Here is a 19317-nt window from a genome sequence, read left to right on the forward strand (position 1 = left end):
CCTTGGTTATACAACACTAATGGTTCTCTAAGCTTAACATCTATATTCTAAGCTTCTCAAATCTTTCCAAGAAATGACTACTCGATTCTAACACACTCAACCGCTATAAATCCTTCCTAGGCTCTTCTCGATCACCTAGTAATTCCATATTCAATCTCGGTGACTATCCAAAAGTTGATTTCCAAACAACCACAGTTCATATCTTGTTGATTCCAACAACGTCCTTATTTGTCGCACACAATCCAACTAGTCACGTTCCTTATCGTTCTTCACTGTGACAAACATACTTTTTTCCATTCGATCAGTTCTTATTCGCATCTCGTGACTATCTTAAAGTCATAACATCCTAAAGTTCATCCACACAAAATCTTTATTCCAATCTTGACTAGTCTCTTCGAACTATTCAAAAATGTTTACTTTCCTTAAAGGTTCACTTGCTAATAATTAACAAGTTTAGCTCACACCGATACAACTCTATAGGTATTCCCACCATTCTTATAACCATCACTAGGTTCGCCTACTCTTAACGCACAACGTCTTCTCCGTTTTCCAACAACGGTTTCCATTTAACATCTCTGTCCGTTCCACCATTCCACAATGGTCACATTCTCTTTACGGCTAAACAACTTTAGTTCGACTCATTCTGAATCTTCCGGAATGATCATCTAATATTTCCTCCAAAATACTCTCCAAATAAGAACTTTACTTTCAATCCCTTATCAAATTGATGTCTACTCGTCCTTACTCAACTTGTCTGAACGACAACGTCCTACTCCTTCCATTCCATGGTATTGCTTCTGAGAAATTCTTGTAGTTCTCATCCGCCTCTAGTCCATACTCTTTTGTACACTACACGATCTCCAATCGTTTCCAAACGGTCTTCATCTTTCTTAACCAATCTCAGTGTTGATCCCATGACGAACACTTAGTCCAACAACTTCTCATCTAGCAATCCTCACAACTTGTTGTCCAAGTTCCTTCCACTTCGAACAACACTAATCAATCTTGAACAATCTACTTCAAGAGCATCTCCATCCATCCTAACTTCTTCACATTCGAACCATCTCGGAGAGACACAACTTTCTCCCCCACTTATCTCAAACCCATCTATACTCTTCCACTAGAACTTCCGGTATAAACTCCTAGTCATTCTATCGATTCTAAATATATTCTCCCAAAAAGAATCTAGTACCGACAACATTCACATGCGTGTCGCGTACAAGGGTAAACGTAAGGCATTAAACCTAGACATCTACACAAATATCCTGTACAGTCCTCTTGACATATACGCCACTACGCAAATACATAAGTATTCTATTCCCCACATATACTAGTGTAACAACCTTCATACCAACTAGCATACGCAAACACAACAACATGTCAATACATATATTTATAACTAAAATATATGTAAGACAACAAAACATCCATGTACACAAGACATCGAGTCAAGTACATGCATTACATTTCATTTGCTCGCATACTTACAACATCTACTCAAACATGTATAAAACATAGCATGTTCTCAAACAAGTTCTCATCATGAGAATACATTCACATAGTTCAATTAAAGAACCACACTAAGTACTAGTAATCAATCTACCACATGTTATAAACAAACATATAACAACACACACTAGGATCTACTTACATCCTACTCCTTTCTCACTCTAGTGAAAAAATCATTTTCACTTACTCAAAAGAAAATAATCTTATATTTTCAACAAAATCTTCATCACATGCAGTTTTACATCATGTCGGATCATCAACAATTAGCAATAAGCATCTACAAACCAAAAGTTCAAACCACACAAATTTTTAAAACTTTAAGCATAAAAATACACAACCACTACTTGACTTGATAACTTATAACAATGATAAGTATCAATCGCATCAAGTACACACAACAAGAAAAGACAGACACAACTGGCACACACGCTCACTCGATCTGACTGCACAGAACGGCTCTGATTGACACATAACCTCACAGTCCGAAGATGACCCGCTCTGATACCACTTTGTAACACCCAAACCCGTTATTTAATTAACTCTGCCTTTATAAAATCTTTTTCGAAAATACGCAGCGGAAAAATTGAAAATCTGATTATAAAGCGCTGGTTTGAATATCACAAAATACAAAATCCTCCGCATCAACACGATGCGTTATAAGTTATACAAAACCAATACTTTTCACAAAGAATAATTCTTATATGAAAACATAAGCAATTACAGAGTAATTTTCTAAAGGAATTTATATATATATATATATATACAAAACCCCTTTTCTCCCCGTGTCACAATCAGAGCGGAGCTTCACCACGCTACTCGGACAAGCTAACATATAACCTGTCAACCTGGATATCTGAACCCCCAAAGGTTCCAATTAACACAAAGCAGAGAGTTAGTTTACATGATCAATAAAACAAGCATAAGAATGCACCTACGCTTTACACCACTATCATGCATACTACTAACTCACACGCACGTTCATCAACAAATATTCCATTATAATTTACCAGACAAATTATAATTCAAACATCACTTGTACGTCAACAATTATCACATAATCAATCATCCACAAAATACACCAAACATATAGTTTCACGTCGTCTCGGACAATACCAAAACATCAACAAATATCATATAACTCAATTACCAATAGGAATATACATAAAGTTCCTAATGTAATCTAACACCACAAATACATTGTTCAGATTATGGTCATGACGGACCCTACGTTGTTCATTTTATAGTCATGACGGACTCTGCTCCTCACATAGGGATTAACAATCAACATTTACCAAGTATATGTCAAACATCATCTATCATAAAATGCGCACATAATCCCTAATGCAATCTAATGCTTCACATTCATGCTATGTCCTCTAGACACCTCTAATGCATGTGGTACCATCGTCTTTATCAGAGTATCTCACCTCCGATATCCGTCTTTATCAAACAAATATAGTTCGATATTCGTCTTTATTGGACAAGCCAATATTCCTAAATATTCATGATGCATGCACTCAAAACTCATGAATATATCCATCAACAATTGGCATATAGCCCATCAACAATAACGTGGAACATTATCCAACGTCCGTCTTTATTAAGATAATCAATACCTTAATATCCGTCTTTATTAGAATAACAAGATCCTAATATCCGTCTTTATCGAATAACATAATTCGATATCCCTCAACAATTACATCAACAACATCAACTAACATATATATATCAACACATCATCAACATATACATCAACACATCATCATTCATCAACAAGCTATCATCACATAAACATCAACACAACCCTCATGCAATTAATATATAACAACTATATTAAGCATGCCTCAACTCATAAAACAAACACCGGAATCGGAGTCTACACGAAAAACTGAGTAAAATAGGTTCCGGAGTCGAAAACCCTCAAAAGTCAACCAAAAGTCAACATTTTCAATCCTGTGAACAGTGCCTGCGCTGGGGCGCCAGCCTTCGTCACAAAACAGAGTCAAAATGGCATTTCTAGACTTCTCTGGGCGCCTGGGCGCCACTCCTCTAAAACGGTGCACCACAGACAAATTGTGCAGGATTTCTGCAGGACAGCCTCTCATTGCAACAATCATAACTTGGGCTACGAAAGTCCAATGGAGACACACATATACTCGTTGGAAAGCTAACAAACAGGGATACAACGTTTATGTTGGCCACTAAAACCAGTTCACAATGAAAAGAGGTCAAAAATGCACGTAAAGGTTCAGACCTCATAGATAACAATTTTCTACATTTCTCATTTCAAACTCTAAACTCTCAAGACTCTCACATAGACCATTTTTCATATTCTAAACTCCATCACACATATATACATACTCAAAGCACTTACAAAAGTCCATTTAAACATCAATACATCATTCATTGCTTATTATTCAAAGAAATTCATGAACATTTTGCAAAACTCATCAACACTTTGCAAATCATTGAGCTTGGATAAGGCCAATCTAGGGCTTAGGCAAAGCACACCAAAATAACCACACATCAACACAATCAACCAAGCATATTCATAAGCACTTAAACACAAGTATTTTAACCATCAAAAACACTTATACACATAGTTATGATTCCATTTATACAAGCTTGTGAACATATCAAAATTCATCAAGAACACAAACTTTTTCCTTAACAAACATCTACATATTCCCTCATACAATCATGTCATGAATAAATAACATCTCATGATCTTTTCCTTTCAATGATTCATGAAGAAAATCACCCAAAACCCCAAAGAAAATGAGTGAGAGAGTCTGGGAATGGAGGCCTAGACAACCTCCCCTCTCTTGAACCACTCATGAATCATGGAAACTAACTCTCTTACCTTAGAAATTTGATGAATCCTCAAGCTCCTCTTGTTCTAGCTCTCATGAGCTCCTCTCTTTCTCAAGCCCTAGCACCCTCTTGCTTTGCTCTCTTGCTTGCCCTAGCTTAGGGATGATGATCCATGAACTCTCATGTTTCCAACAAGCTTAAGATGGATCAATTTGGTAAAGGTATGAAATTTTGGTGATGGAAGAGAAAGAAGAATGAAGATACACGGCCAAGGAGGAAGAAGAAGTATGAGTTTTGTGATTTCCTCTAAGTCACCAAGTTCACTTTCTCTTGCTCTTATCTCCTTTCCACTTTATTGACTTTTCTTACAACCAAGCAATGAAAATATCCCCCCTCCCACTTGCTTAACATAAACCGCCCCCTTCCCACTTGTCTTGGCCCATTGGGCCAAAAGCCCAATAACAAATCCAAGGCCCAATAATACGGTTCACTCACGTAACGCTCCTAACTCGCGTATTAACTTATATTCGCGCCAATTAATTATTCGCCGCTTAATAAAATAATTATGAATTACGCCCTCGCGTAATAAAATAATTAAATAACGAATAATAAATTTCGGGTTGTTACATTGATCATATGAACAAAACCATCACTCCGTTCAGGCTCAAATTCGGTAAGCCTAACTCCTCTAGCTTTTGAGGATGAAGACTTTCCCACACCTTAAATCTCTACTTTCTCTCTCATGTGAAAAAATAAGTCTCACTTCTTATATAATTCACTTCTAAGTTCTAACAAAAGTTTGATTAATTTTTTGATTGAATATGACATCACTTTGGCTATTCAAGCTTTTAGTAATCATTCTTTGATTCCTTGTAGGTTACAAAATCATTGGTCCAATTGTCTCAATATTATTAAAGGATTTCACATTTGAGTTTCTCATATCTTCAAAGGAAGCGATAGTTACACTGACAATTTGGTTAATCGTGATTTTCAAATAATTGGTGTGTTGAGACTTCATTCCAACCTTCATTTATGATGTATTTGCTCGCAATAAAAATGATTATTTTTTTATATCTTTTATGGAATTGTTTTAATCTCTTTACTTGTTATTTTGCTATGCAATCAGAGTCTCTTCTTTAAGAGTGACATCTCTTGTGAGACGCTCAAGTTTGAAAACTTCTAGGCATGCATTACATTGATAAGTATGCTGATTTATTGACTAATCAAGGGCATTCCACTTTCTTCGATATAGTCGATTTTTTATGTTGTTTTTCCTACTTTTAATTTGTTTACGTCGATGTTATAAGAGGATTATTTTTCACTTTTTTTATGTTGTACCGATTGTTCCTACATATTACATGCAATATATCAAGTTAGCTACCCTTACAACACCATTTTTCATCATTTTATTTCATAATTTTGTTCTTTTTTTTTCATAACAAAAATATAATCAAAATCATAAGTATGACATTTTTGGAAGTGGGAAAATAGCAAATAGTAGCAAATGAGGGATATGAATCGCAATGACGTATATATCATCATGTTTAGATACAAAGCACAGTAGTTGAAGAAAAAAAAAAAAGAACAATTTCATTTCAATTTCAATTTCATTTCCATTTTCATTTTTTCCTTATTTCGATGGAGGAAAAACGTCCTCCATCCGCCGTCGATGCACCGGCATCAGAACCACCACCATCTCGCCGCCGTGCCGGAGGTAACAAGAGAAAATCCGGCTCACTCAACGCCTCCAATTCCTCTTCAACTTCCTCCAAACGCATTACTCGCGAGAAAGCTTCACCTCTTCACCATCCTCCTCCTCATAACGGTCCTTTAACTAGGGCTCGTCAAATCCCTAACAATTCCTCAACCGCATCTACTTCCACCGTCGTCGGTTCCGCTTCTGCTCCCGCCGCTGTTAAACATGCTCCTCAGACACAGGCTTTGGCTGTGGCGGCGGAGCAGCTTAAGAAGGAGAACGAGTGGGAGTCTCTTGAAGCTGTAATTGAGGCTGAATTCAAAGCTATTAGATCTCGTGATGCTAACGCTCATGTTGTTCCTACTCATTGTGGTTAGGATCTGATTTTCCCTATCTCAGAACCCTAATTTGTTTGCGTTTAGTTCTCGGACTTAAATTCAGTTTTTGTTGCTGTGTATGAATAGTTTATGTAATTGTTGTTGTTCGCTTTGGATTCTGCTAGCTAGTGATTCAGCTGAATTTGTGTTTGATCTTGTTTTTGCCTTTAATTTCCAATTCTGTCACCGATTTTGATGAACCCGACTTGGTGTCCCACATGGGCGTCATGAACATGGTGTGAGAGCTTATATAGGAATTATCCCCTTTGAACCATGGTTTTTTAGGTGGAGTTAGGTTCAATCCGAATCAAATTCTACCATTATTCACAATTTAAACTGTGTTACCTTGTTTGAGGGCTAATATAGGAATCCGAAAACTTTAGGTTGTCTGTTAGTTTACATTGCGGTAGTATTAGAAAAAGAGAAGGGTTGATGCAGGAAATTGTGTGGTAACATTTATTAGGCCTGGCTGAGCTAATGTTACTTTGCAACATAGTTGAAGACAATGCGACTCCATGCTTTGTCTCCTTGTAGATTCCCTGTTGTTATTTTCAAAACCTTAGTAATAGTTTGCTTTAGTTGATAGGGTTGCTGTTCTTGTAATTCTTATAGACTGTAAGGGAATACAGCTAAGAATTGCATACATACTGTTGTATATGTTTTATCATATAGTTGTAACTTGTAAGTACACGCTTTTGTTGTTCATCAATATATTAGTAATACTGTTATGCAAAAGTTAATATGATGATTAAATTTTCCAGTGGTTGATTTTCATTTTTTAATATTTAGATGTAGTGTGTATATTTGAAGTTTTGAGCCAAATGCCAAAAGCTTCATTCTTGGATTATGCATTTTTATCTTTGGAATTGAATTTCAGGTTGGTTTTCATGGATGAATATCCATTCAATTGAGAAACGTATGATGCCTTCTTTCTTTGATGAAAAAACTGAAAATCGAACTCCTGATAAATACATGAAGATACGGAATTGGATAATGAAGAAGTTTCATTCAAATCCAAACATTCAAATCGAATTGAAAGATTTATCAGAGCTTGACATTGGGGATTTGGATGCCAGGCAAGAGATAATGGAATTTCTTGACTATTGGGGTTTAATTAACTTCCACCCATTCCCTTCAACGGATTCTGCTGTGGCCAGCACCAGCGATGATGGGGAAGCAGAAAAGAAATCCTTGCTTGAAAAATTCTATCACTTTGATAGTCTCCAATTATGCCCGCCTGCTATTCAGAAGACTAGCTTAATGACTCCTGTTATGACCTCTGGCTTGTTTCCAGAGTCAGCGATTGCTGAAGAGTTGGTGAAACAAGAGGGCCCAGCAGTTGAGATGCTCGAGTACCATTGCAATTCCTGTTCTGGTGATTGTTCTCGCAAACGCTACCACTGCCAGAAGCAGGTTGTTATCTGAACCGAATAGTCATTCGAAGTGCATAATTAGTAATGTGTTAAATAGTTGGTATAACCTTAAATATGTTTATTTAAGATATGTTCCCTTGTATACTACTCAAATGTTATACCATCCCAAACTGTTCTTAGAAAAGTGGTTAGCCATAGTTATTAGAATTGCACAATTTGATACACTTCGGCAAGTCAACAATTCTTATCACGTGGGTGAATCACAAGTGGCAGAAAAACATGCGGAATAGACTTGAATCAGTGTGATTCCGCGTCATTGATATGAACTGCATTATTCAACAATTCATTATTAAATTATTTTTTTTGCTATTCTTTCACGTATTCTTGTCAATGAAATTGAGAAGTCCTGTTTTCAATCTTTTGAAAGCAAGACTGACACAATCGCTTGCTCCATGCAACTTATTTGATTGTTCCATTGATCCACACACACACTCTACACACAATTTTGTGATTCTACTGTTTACTGTATTTTTAGCTAAATTCCCTCTGTTGAGAAGTTAAATTATTAGCTTGTTTGGATTCTAGGAATCTTATTCAGTAACTTTTATTCATGATATCCCCAAAATGAACATTTTGTGTTAATTGCATTTGTGAGCTATATGGTACAGTATCTGTTAATAATATCTGAATTGAATTAGACAAGGTTTATTTCTAGAGAAGTGGAATAGCTGATGTTAATTTTTTAAAGCTTTTGAAATACTAGTGAACCATAAAGAATGCATTCATTGAGACAGTGCAAGTGTTTCAGTTAACGATGAGCTGGTTAACTATCTCTCTGTTTGTTGAATTATCATTGATATATTGTTGGAATGTGGGTAATTTGATGGCAATTCAGTTTGTTTCTTGACTTCATGCTGTATATTTTATCAATTCTGTTATGCATCTGACAGGCAGATTTTGATCTATGTACGGACTGCTTCAATAATAGAAAATTTGGCTCCGGCATGTCTTCATTGGATTTTATACTCATGGAACCAGCTGAAGCTGCAGGGGTTAGTAGTGGAAAGTGGACGGATCAGGAGACACTTCTGCTCCTTGAAGCATTAGAGCTTTATAAAGAAAATTGGAATGAAATTGCAGAGCATGTTGGAACAAAATCTAAAGCTCAGTGCATATTGCACTTTGTTCAAATGCCAATTATGGATGCCTTTGTGGACTGTGATGATGATGTTGTTGCTGGTTCCAAAGAAACTGCAGATCCAGCTGCAACAAACAACAATTTGTCTATAGATGAAGACAAAGATAAAAAAGATGAAGGCAAAGATAAAAAAGATGAAGACGAAGATAAAAAAGATGAAGACAAAGATAAAAAAGATAAAGATAAAGATGCTTCAGAAATTATTGAGAACGACACTAGTGATAGCATCAAAGGCCATGATGAAACTTCTCAGGCTGAAGATGTTAAAGTGAAAGATAATCAAGAGGAAACTCCAAAGTTACCTGATGGTAGTGACGAGAAAACTAGCGAGGAAACTACTAAATTAGATGATATTAAAGCAAAATTGGGTGAGGAAGTAGGTGATGACTGTGTATTAAATGCGCTTAAGGAAGCATTTGCAGCTGTTGGTTATTCTCCTGAACCTGAAGGCCCGTCGTCATTTGCTGAAGTGGGTAATCCTGTCATGGCATTGGTAAGTTGAAGGGTTAGGTGAAGAACAGTAGCATTATTTTTGGGGTATGGCTAAAGTTATTTAATCTAAATACTATATTGGGAAACTTCTTTCTTCAGAACAATAATTATGAGTTAAATATTAAATATTATGTTACATTTAGATGTAATTGCTGATGTTGACTCTCTTTTTCGTGCACTGTATCATGTGACTCATGCCTAGATGACAACTTATGAAATTGCTAGTGTTTATTATGCTATTGAAATACTTGTGTTTACCACATTATTGTAATGTTTCTCCATTCCGTGTGTCATGTCATCTATATATTTCCATGTTTTAGTCTTGCACATTCCATCTTGCTGACTCGGTGTTATTCCGCAGGCAGCTTTCCTTTCACAGTTGGTGGGTTCTGATGTGGCTGTTGCTTCAGCTCATAACTACATAAAATCCTTGTCTGGAAATACTCCTGGCACTGAGATTGCTTCAAGGTGTTGCTTTCTTCTAGAAGATCCACCAGATGATAAGAAGGAAACGACTACTTCTGAGAGGTATGTGCTTTATATGAAGAGTTTGCATTTATGATAGTCCTGTAAATAGTCCAATTGTTGTTTTATTGGGACTTACAAATGTTGTGTCTGAATGGATTTTAGGGATTTTAAAAGAGAAGATCAGACTGACAAGAGTGTACAACAGGATACAGCAATGTTAGATGATAAAGATTTAGAAAACGATCCCCAGAAAACAAAAATTGCCGGTGATGCTTCAGAAGACAAGATACATCTGGCTTCTACAGATGGTGGAATCTCAGAAAAATCAATTTCTTCGAAGGGGCAGGAAATGATTAATCATGACTGTGAGCTTGACAATGGTAATGATCCCAGCATTTCAATGGCACCCAAAGATCAAGCTCAGGGTACTCTGCATAATATAGGTGGTTCAACATCCAAAGCTGAGGAGGTTCAAAAGGAAACTTCAAAAGAAGAACCTTGCCATCCTATAGAGGAACAAAAAGAAGGAAGTGTGTCTGATTCTCATCCATCAGAAAAGAATGGACTTCAACAGTCAATTAAATCCAATTTACCAGTTGAGCTGCCAAAGCCAGTAGAGACACCCAAATATGATGAAATGGCGTCTGATTCTATGCCCTCAGATAAGAGCAAGCCTCAAAAACAGTCATCTACAAATGCAGTCTCTGAGTCTCAGAAAACTACAGACTCTGCAATGGATGTTGATGTAGTTTCTAATTCCTTGCCATCAAAGATTGACTCCCAGCCACCAATATCTTCCCAAGATAATGGGACACAAAAGGATGTTGATATGGTGTCCCCTTCACAGCCAATTAGATCAAATTTGGGTGCTGAAAATGGTGCAAGTGCAGGTCTCTCTCTCTCACTCACTCACACACACACACACACACTTACACAAAAAAGGAGTGTCGTTATTCATGACATTCATTAAGGAATATACTGGAAGAAAGGTCTAACTCAGTATTGTGGAGTCATTGTCATAATACAATTCTAGTTCAAAAAAATGAATAAAACCTTTGTTGCAGGGGAAGTTGAAGATCATGCAAGAAATGGTAAGGAAGTGAAGAATGACGGTACAAAGACTAAACAGGACAGTAGCGTTGAGAAATTGAAACGTGCAGCTGTTTCTACACTAGCGGCGGCAGCAGTGAAGGCAAAACTTCTAGCAAATCAAGAAGAAGATCAAATCCGACAACTTACTTCATTATTGATAGAAAAGCAGGTAATCTTGTGGCCTGGTAAAGCTCTCACTGCATTGTATTTATATATTATGTTCCTTTGACTTTCTTTCTTTGTTTTTTTTTTTTTGTTGACAATTTTGACTTTCTTTGTTAATTCCATCAACTTGCAGCTATACAAGTTGGAAGCGAAGTTGGCTTTTTTCAATGATATGGAAAATGTGGTGATGAGAGTAAAGGAGCTTTTAGAGCGGTCGCGGCATAAGCTTTATCATGAACGTGCTCTGATAATTGCCTCCCGCCTTGGTGTACCGGGAGGGTCCAGAGGTATACCACCATCCATAGTCGATAAAGCTATGAATTACACAAATTCACTCCCAAGACCACAAATCACCATGAATCCCCAAGGGCCACTGATTTCTAGACCTGTGAGCACCACAGGTACTACCCTTCCAAACCCATTAATGTCTGCAACTGCAGCAGGAAGTTCAGTTCGGCCATCCAGCCAAGAAAACCTTTCTTCTGTTGGGACAAAATAATATGAAGTAGATATGGAAAAAGTTCATGCCTTCTTATTTATGGATCACCTGCCATCGTTTTGACAATGTGAGTACATATATTCATTTTTTTGTGTCTCCTTTATGGTAGAAGTTATAAATTTATAATAACATATTTCTTATGATATGTTAATATTGTTTGAATAAAAGTAGTCAATAGCCGGTATTTCGGGATAAAGTACAGAGACAAAGAAAATAAGCAAAATAACAAGAACAAGAAAATGTCAAAGAAGAAAACTAAATATACGGAATACATGTCAAGAATGTTTAGGAAGTTCATGTAGATGAAAACAACCGAGCAAGTATACATGTGATTGATTTGTGATTCGACTTTGTTTTTAACTAGTTTGGCTTTTTCTTACCACTCCTTTTCCTTTTGGGCCCCAACGTTGCCTTCAACTCCCCCGTTATAACATTCCTTTTTTGATCTAGTATGATATGTGAGAACTGAAATGGGTGGACGGACACAGACGCTATAGAGCACCTTCACTTTTGTATAGAAACCGTACTTATTTGTGTCTAATAGCAAAATTTCATAGGCAGGCCCGGGACATAGGAAGTATAGGGTGGGCTACTGCTCATGGCCTAAAAATTTTGAGGGCCCCAAAATATTAGTTATATATTGTCAACTTTAAAAAAATATTAGATGTGTATTAATGCTCTAGTGGTAGAATGTGATTTGTGCGAGTGACGAGCTTGAAATCCCTCGTTCGATTCCCTATACATCCTTTTTTAGTTCAAATTAAATTAAATTAAAATCGATAAAAATTAAATTTGTAAAGCAAAAATTTGAACCGGGTACAAGTAAATCTCATTTGCGAACCAAACCACTAAGCCATTTCAAATCTTGCATCAAATTTGCAAATTAAATTGTTCCCAGTTTATTGTCAAAAAAAAAATAAATTGTTCCGAGTTCCCACTAGTGTACACATAGATAGCTGACATTCCACGTACACCCAATTACAAAATGCAACTTTTGGATCTTCAAGAGCACAAAAAACATTTAAATACAAATATAATAATTTTACTAAAATGTAATTTTGAACTTTAAAAAGGCCTCATATTATAATTTGCCTCATGCCTCAATATTTGTTGGGTCGGCTCTGTTCATGGGTTGCAATAAAATGAATGCCTCTTCCGTCTATCTTTATTTTGTATGTCAACAGATTATTTGGTTTCCCTTTATAATGCCAAATGCATACTATACTGATCGGTATTTTAAATTTAATGAATCCCCTATGTAACTAAGTTGCTTTGATTATTTTTAATTTGTTACCTACACTTTGGCTTAATACAATTCCAACATTTTGCGTTTTAATAACAAAATATGACAGGCAGAAGACCTGGTTGAAACTTGTTCATATATAACTTTAAAATGAGAGCCCTGTCTAGGTACTGAAAAAATATTTTATTTTAGCTCCAGTTTAAATGCTTGTAATCCAGTCTTACATATTCTTGTTATATGCACCGGTTATCTTGCATTATTCACCTATTATCGTTGTTTGATACAGTCATTTCTTTCAAAGGTCAAGTGCTGGTTAGGACTAACTTCAACTGACAAGAAATGGGAATCGTGACCAGTTATTGCACTGGAAGCTAATCTTTACCCGTAGTAAGAAGCAGCCAGATATGAGAGGACGAAATTCTACTGATATATTTATGATTGCAGAGCAATTGGTTTTCTTAAATTTTTGAGGTTGTTTAACTTGAAACTAGTAAATAGTTGTGCAAAATGTATGTTTGCAGTCCTGAAATATGTTCATCCAGCCCCAAATCCCCACCCTTGCTGGACATTTCAGCAGTCTTTAAAAGTATATGTTTATCGATGTCATATTTAGGAGGGTCTGCTTCTAATTTGTTCTTGATTGCTATATGAAGATGGAGATTAAACATCTATTATTTCTATATCCTTTCGTTATGTAGTTCTTGCCAATTTGAGTACACCAAAATCAATGCCAGAGACCAAAGCATTTGGGATTTTTTTTTCAGCAGGCCCTGTGATGGGGGAGGCAGTTAACAGAAGTGTGAAATATTATATAGTTTGCTTACTTAAGCCAGTTTCTATTTTCTTTTTCGCAGAAGGCTTGTGTGAATTCCTTTTGTTTTCTTATAGCATAATGTTGAGACTGAAATTTATTTTTCCCAAAGCACATCACTATATATATGCCGTAGTTACAAAGCGTGATCTTCACATCTACTCACTTAACTCTAATACATATTGAAAATTAATGCCACATTCTTTGTATGTATTTTTCCGTTTTATGCAATTAATCAGTGTTTTGTGAATTTGTTTGCAGATTCATCTCTTAATTTTTGACAATGTTGAATTCATGTTTGTTTCATATATATACTCTATCAAATTTTAATGAACGATTATCATTTTTTAAGTAAAAAAAAAAAAATAAATTTATCATTTAATTTGAAATAACAAGATTCGAAGAGTTAATGACAATATCCATAGAAAAAGAAGAATGTGATTCAATACGTGATATTAAACTAAATATGATAACATGTAAAATAAATCACATGTAATAAAATTCCTAAGAGAATTAAAGGAATAAAAGACTAATCAAAAGAACAAATGTTGAAACTAAATAGGAATAAATAACTAGAGATGCTGAAGATTTGGTTGGTGCAGCAGCTGCTGGACTTGGCATTAGTTGTGTCAATGGAGAATTTGGAGCATAACTTGGACCTAACTTTGGTCTGGGATCTGAAGGAGAATGTGCACGACTATTGTTTTCAGAAACTTGAGTTGGAACCAAATTATCTGATCATAAAAACCGTTGTATATATCTCATTTAGAAATTCAAATCAACAAGAAAAAAAAACAGAAAAACAAATAATCAAGTAATAGACTAAAAGAAACAATTAAAAGGCAAAAACAAAATTTACTCACCAGGTGCGGGGGATGGAGAAGCACGACCAAGAACTGCATCATAAACATATATTAAAACACATTTAGTAACCATCATACAATATAATAAAAAATATAAACATGTAAATTTAAAATCGACCATAATAATAACTTACTTTCGTCAACGCATGGTGATGGTACTCGACAAATACTAGGTACTGTCAAAACCTTTTTTATATAAAACGGCAAATAGTCATCGACTACCGTATGATCACAAATGCAATGATTATTATAATAAGTTAAATAAAATTGAATTGCTGAACAACATAAATTATCCGGTTTTAATTCATCTCCAACAAAGTATGATTGACATTCATCGTTACCAATTATCAATGATACGCAATCTCTGTATGATATGAATCCAGACTTCGATACATCTAATAATGGCGTCGTTAAGGCTTGACATTTAAAAAGCATTGCAAATAAGATAGTAAACAACACAAAGAATTTACCCATCTTCCTTCTTACGTAATTTACTAGAACTACTCACTCAATAATAAAAAAAATTATGAAATAGATCCTCTATATATAAGTAAAGAAAAAAAAAACAAACAAACTAGATGATAGATATCATTATTATCTAAATCAATCGTAAATTTTGAGATAAACATCATATCTCTCTAGACGTTTGTACTTCAGCCATTTAAACTATTTTTTTTTGGTACATTTTAAACCATCTTTTTTTTAAAAGAAATAAAAAAAAATTGACACAATAAAAGAAATCAAATAAATCCTTATCAACCGTTCAATTTTTTTTTTTAAAGGAACACTTCAAAATTTTTTATTTTTAAAAAGGAACCGTTCAAATTTTGAAATCATGAATTAAATGATTTTTTTGTATGAAAATTATTATGCAAAATAAGGTTTTTTATGCACATGTCAACTCTACATTTATTCTCAATTACTATTTTAGTAAAAAAAAAATTTGGTACACATTTTAGTAATTTTTTAAAAATGATTATTTAATTTGGCATAGATATTTCAGCAAATATTTTTTTTTATCTTAAAATGATGATTTAATTTGGCATAAATATCTCATTAAATATTTTTGTTTTTTTATCTTTAAATGATGATTTAATTGACATAGATATCTCAACAAATATTTGTTTCTTTTTATCTTTAAATGGTAATTTAATTAATTTGGCATAGATGTCTCAACAAATATTTGTTTCTTTTTATCGAACTGATTATGTTCATCTTTCTATTTAGCATATATATATCTCTCAACAAACTATAATATTTTTAAATTAATTAATATATCATCATGGATCGTCTTTTATGTCTTCTATTTAAAAATTATGGCTACAATTTTGACTTCATTGATGACATAACCATCGAGAATAAATATAAAATGTTGAGACACAAGATTACGATCATGAGAATATGGAGAATGTTGAATTTTAAAGATTGAGATCAATGGAATTGGATCCTTTCAATCCTATTTTTTGTCAATCTCTCTCAATCAGTAAATTCTAACCTTCAGATCAATCTAATGAGCCAAAAGTCTAAAAATATAATTTATTAAATAAAACCTAATGTACAAATCAAAAAAAATTAAATAAAAAAAAAAAGATTTAAACGGTGCACGCCATCAACAATTGCGCCTTTACGTGTCTGCATCTCATCCAGTTGTTCGGTATTTCTCCTCTTATCTTTTCTTTTTCGTATTCTAGTACTCTATAAAAGTATCTATTATACACTGCTATATGCATTTACCAAAATACCTCCGAGAGAGGATTCTCTCCTGTACATTACATTCTCCGGTCAGCCTTCAATTTTATTTTCATTGCAATTTTATATTTTTTATATGAAAAATGAATGGTTAAATTCTCCATTGCAATTTTAAATACCTCCCACTCACTAGCTATATGATAGCAATGAATTCAACATTTTTATTGAACCAAATACCCACCGATCAGCATTTTGGTAAGCAAGCACAAGCCTCCAACGCCAAGTTGATCATAACATACGCATGTTACAAGCTTTAAAGTAATATCACTAAACAAAAAATCATCCAACTATAAAAGAGCCACGGGTAAGAGATTTTAAAATTAAAAAGTAGCAGAGGGGTTTAAAAATTGATGGAAGTTGCAAAGCCACCTCCACAGAAAAATTGATCGAAGAGAATGGAAAAATTGATGAGAAAATTGATCGACGAGAATTAAGAAAATGATGAAAAAATTAAGATATTAGTAGTTTTTTTTTACGAAGTTTTCAATCTAATTTACTTATATGTATGTTCGTGCACACGAACTTATTTAATGTCTAAATCAGGCAATACCCTAGATCTAAACTAGTAAATGGTGGAAAGATGGGCACATTTCTTTCTTTTTTTTACCACTGGTATTCAGTTCACTGAACCGCCTAATCTGGTTCAGGGGTTAGTTATGTCATCAAGTGGTTTCAGCCCCCTCCCGATCGCAGTTACAAAGATCAAATTGTGGTCCTCTCTATCAAGTCCAGCGTCAATCACGACTGAATCAACTAACGATTAGTGACACATTATTTTATTTGTATAACATGTATTTTAAAGGGAAAAAAATATGTGCACTGACTGCGTAGGAACTTTACACAGTTACCTAATTAAAATCAATTATTTTACCATGACATATTTTAGTATTTTTAAAATAATTTATTTAATTAATAAAACAAAACCACACACTACCCACACTTACACCCACAACAACCATTGCAAAAAATCTGCAACCATTTCCATCCTTCTTCCAAACTCACATCTCACCATTTTCATCACTCAAATCATTTTTGGAATTTTTTGAAGGAATTATTTAATACTGTATTAAATAGAAGGTCATACTAAATAGTGCTCCGGACACTAGTTAAACATGCTAAAAAAAGAAACAAATGATAAAGTTAATGATGAGAGATAATAACGTTTTATATCATTAAAATATTGAATGCACAATTTACGAGATAAAATTTTTATATTTATATCTTTAACTAGTATCCAGCCGTCCGGGACACTGTTTAGCATTTTCCTAAATTGTTTAGAACTAATAATTAGCGTCATAAATCTGTCCAAAACAACAATTAGAGCAATAAAGAAAATTAATTCGGCCAATATTCAAGAGAATCCTGTTAGTACTTACTCCAAAAAACAAAAAAAAAAACACCTATTAATTAGCATAATTAATTGTAAACCAACAATTAGCGTTATTAATTCAGCTAATAAGTATGCGTTTTTTTCCTAAAAAATAGTACTTCTTACTCCCTCCGTCTCATTTTATAAGAGTTAATTTGACTAAATGACACTATTCATTTATCTTGCCTTGACCATATTTTTTTAATAATATATAGATATAAATATTAACATATAAGATCTTGTTTGATTCGTTTTGATGAGTATTTTTAAAATATCAAGTTTTTATAATTTTTACTAATACGAAATTAAAGATATTAGCGATCAAAATTGTGCGTTGGCATACATGCATTAGTTAAACTAGCTCTTATATTTTGGGACGGAGGAAGTATTATTAAATAGAATTGTTTACAGATTTACAGCCAAATAATTATTTTATTTTGTTGCTTGAAAAAATTATTTTATTTTGTTTTTAATAGCATAGACATGTTATATTTATTACTATTAATATTAATTACATTAAAAAGAGTTTCTAAAATCAATAAATTATAAGAAAATAAATTTTAATTAATTAATTTTTAAAAATAAATAAATCACGATAAATGAAATGAAAGGAATTTAATAACTATGTCCAACTCCAAACAATAAATTTCATAAATAAAAGGAATCAACTAATTGATCCACACAATAAATTTTGCTAATGAAGGAAATTGAAATGAAGCATTTGAATTCCATGAATTTTGAAATTTCTTTGATTTTCAAATTGCTTCATCCAACACACTAAGATCTCGAATTAAATCCACTGCCGCCAAATTTTTTGAAAACTTGATAAAGCCTATGTCATAAAAAAGGTAGTGCTAATTGTTCTGAAAATTTGATAAAAAGTTATGAGGAAATACACCAATTACATGACTGGTAAACACACATGCAGAAGGTAAAATTAAGCATAAATCGCCCATTGAATTAAATGAAGAGGAGTGCTAGCAACACACTCTTTAACAAACACACTCTAACACACTCTCTTCTATTGATTAAAATTTATATGGGTCCCATAAAAGTTATATGGGTCCATATTTTTTTATGGGACTCATGTGAATTTCAACCAATAAAAAAGAGTGTGTTAGAGTGTGTTTGTTAAAAAGTATGTTGCTAGCATTATTCTTAAATGAAATATAAAGTGACTTATTAATTTGATGGTAAAAAATTATGGTACAAGACAATTTTGCTTGAACACAAATTCCATATACTATCGGGACGAAGATGAAATGGACCCGCCGAACAGTTGCCAGATATCACCAAGGTTTGACATTAAATTAAATTAAACAATTACATGGCTTGACACATTTTATTTATTTTCTATTCTTTACAAGAAAACCACAAACTTCCCTTCAGCATTTCTTCAACCAAATTAATATCAGCTATAACCCAATAAAATATTACTGAGTAGTAAGTAACTCTTGAACTGTTTTAAACAGTTTTCAATTTTCATAACTGAAACTCAAAGCATTACCACAACCCCGCCCCGCATATAGTTGCTCGCTAGTTTTGTTGAGTAATTAAAAAAATCGGTGCATAAAATATTTTTTGTATGGTAAAGAAAAA

At 33.9% G+C, this 19317-nt stretch overlaps 1 protein-coding gene and 1 long non-coding RNA gene across 5 annotated transcripts; one reads left to right on the forward strand and one right to left on the reverse strand.

Annotated features, from left to right (window-relative positions):
• Positions 1-2092: 2092 nt before the first annotated feature.
• LOC123913140 lies at positions 2093-4633 on the reverse strand. The gene is made up of 2 exons (XR_006811575.1): positions 4373-4633; positions 2093-2362 (listed from the first exon to the last, which is right to left on the reverse strand). It is a non-coding gene; the product is annotated as an uncharacterized LOC123913140 (long non-coding RNA).
• A 1033-nt stretch (positions 4634-5666) lies between these two features.
• LOC123913141 (SWI/SNF complex subunit SWI3D) lies at positions 5667-13718 on the forward strand. Of its 4 annotated transcripts, none has more exons than XM_045963743.1 (9): positions 5874-6391; positions 7274-7809; positions 8720-9460; positions 9821-9987; positions 10090-10817; positions 10992-11188; positions 11318-11750; positions 13036-13093; positions 13213-13718. In XM_045963743.1, the coding sequence occupies exons 1-7, from the start codon at positions 5962-5964 to the stop codon at positions 11681-11683; spliced, it is 3165 nt and encodes a 1054-aa protein (XP_045819699.1). In that variant the 5' UTR covers positions 5874-5961; the 3' UTR covers positions 11684-11750; positions 13036-13093; positions 13213-13718. The 4 variants fall into 4 exon arrangements, with proteins under 4 accessions (XP_045819701.1, XP_045819698.1, XP_045819699.1 ...); XM_045963744.1 differs by having other exon boundaries at positions 13228-13718; XM_045963745.1 differs by lacking the exon at positions 13036-13093 and having other exon boundaries at positions 5667-6391; positions 13228-13718.
• The last annotated feature ends 5599 nt before the right edge of the window (positions 13719-19317 follow it).

This window comes from Trifolium pratense, linkage group LG3 (genome assembly GCF_020283565.1).
Source record: "Trifolium pratense cultivar HEN17-A07 linkage group LG3, ARS_RC_1.1, whole genome shotgun sequence".
Taxonomy (NCBI): domain Eukaryota; kingdom Viridiplantae; phylum Streptophyta; class Magnoliopsida; order Fabales; family Fabaceae; genus Trifolium; species Trifolium pratense.

Coding starts and splice junctions, on each gene's coding strand:
- LOC123913141 (XM_045963745.1), top strand. CDS start 5,962: ATGGAGGAAAAACGTCCTCCATCCGCCGTCGATGCACCGGCATCAGAA. Junction 9,461..9,820: donor GTAATCCTGTCATGGCATTG/GTAAGTTGAAGG, acceptor GTTATTCCGCAG/GCAGCTTTCCTTTCACAGTT. Junction 11,189..11,317: donor CATTATTGATAGAAAAGCAG/GTAATCTTGTGG, acceptor ATCAACTTGCAG/CTATACAAGTTGGAAGCGAA.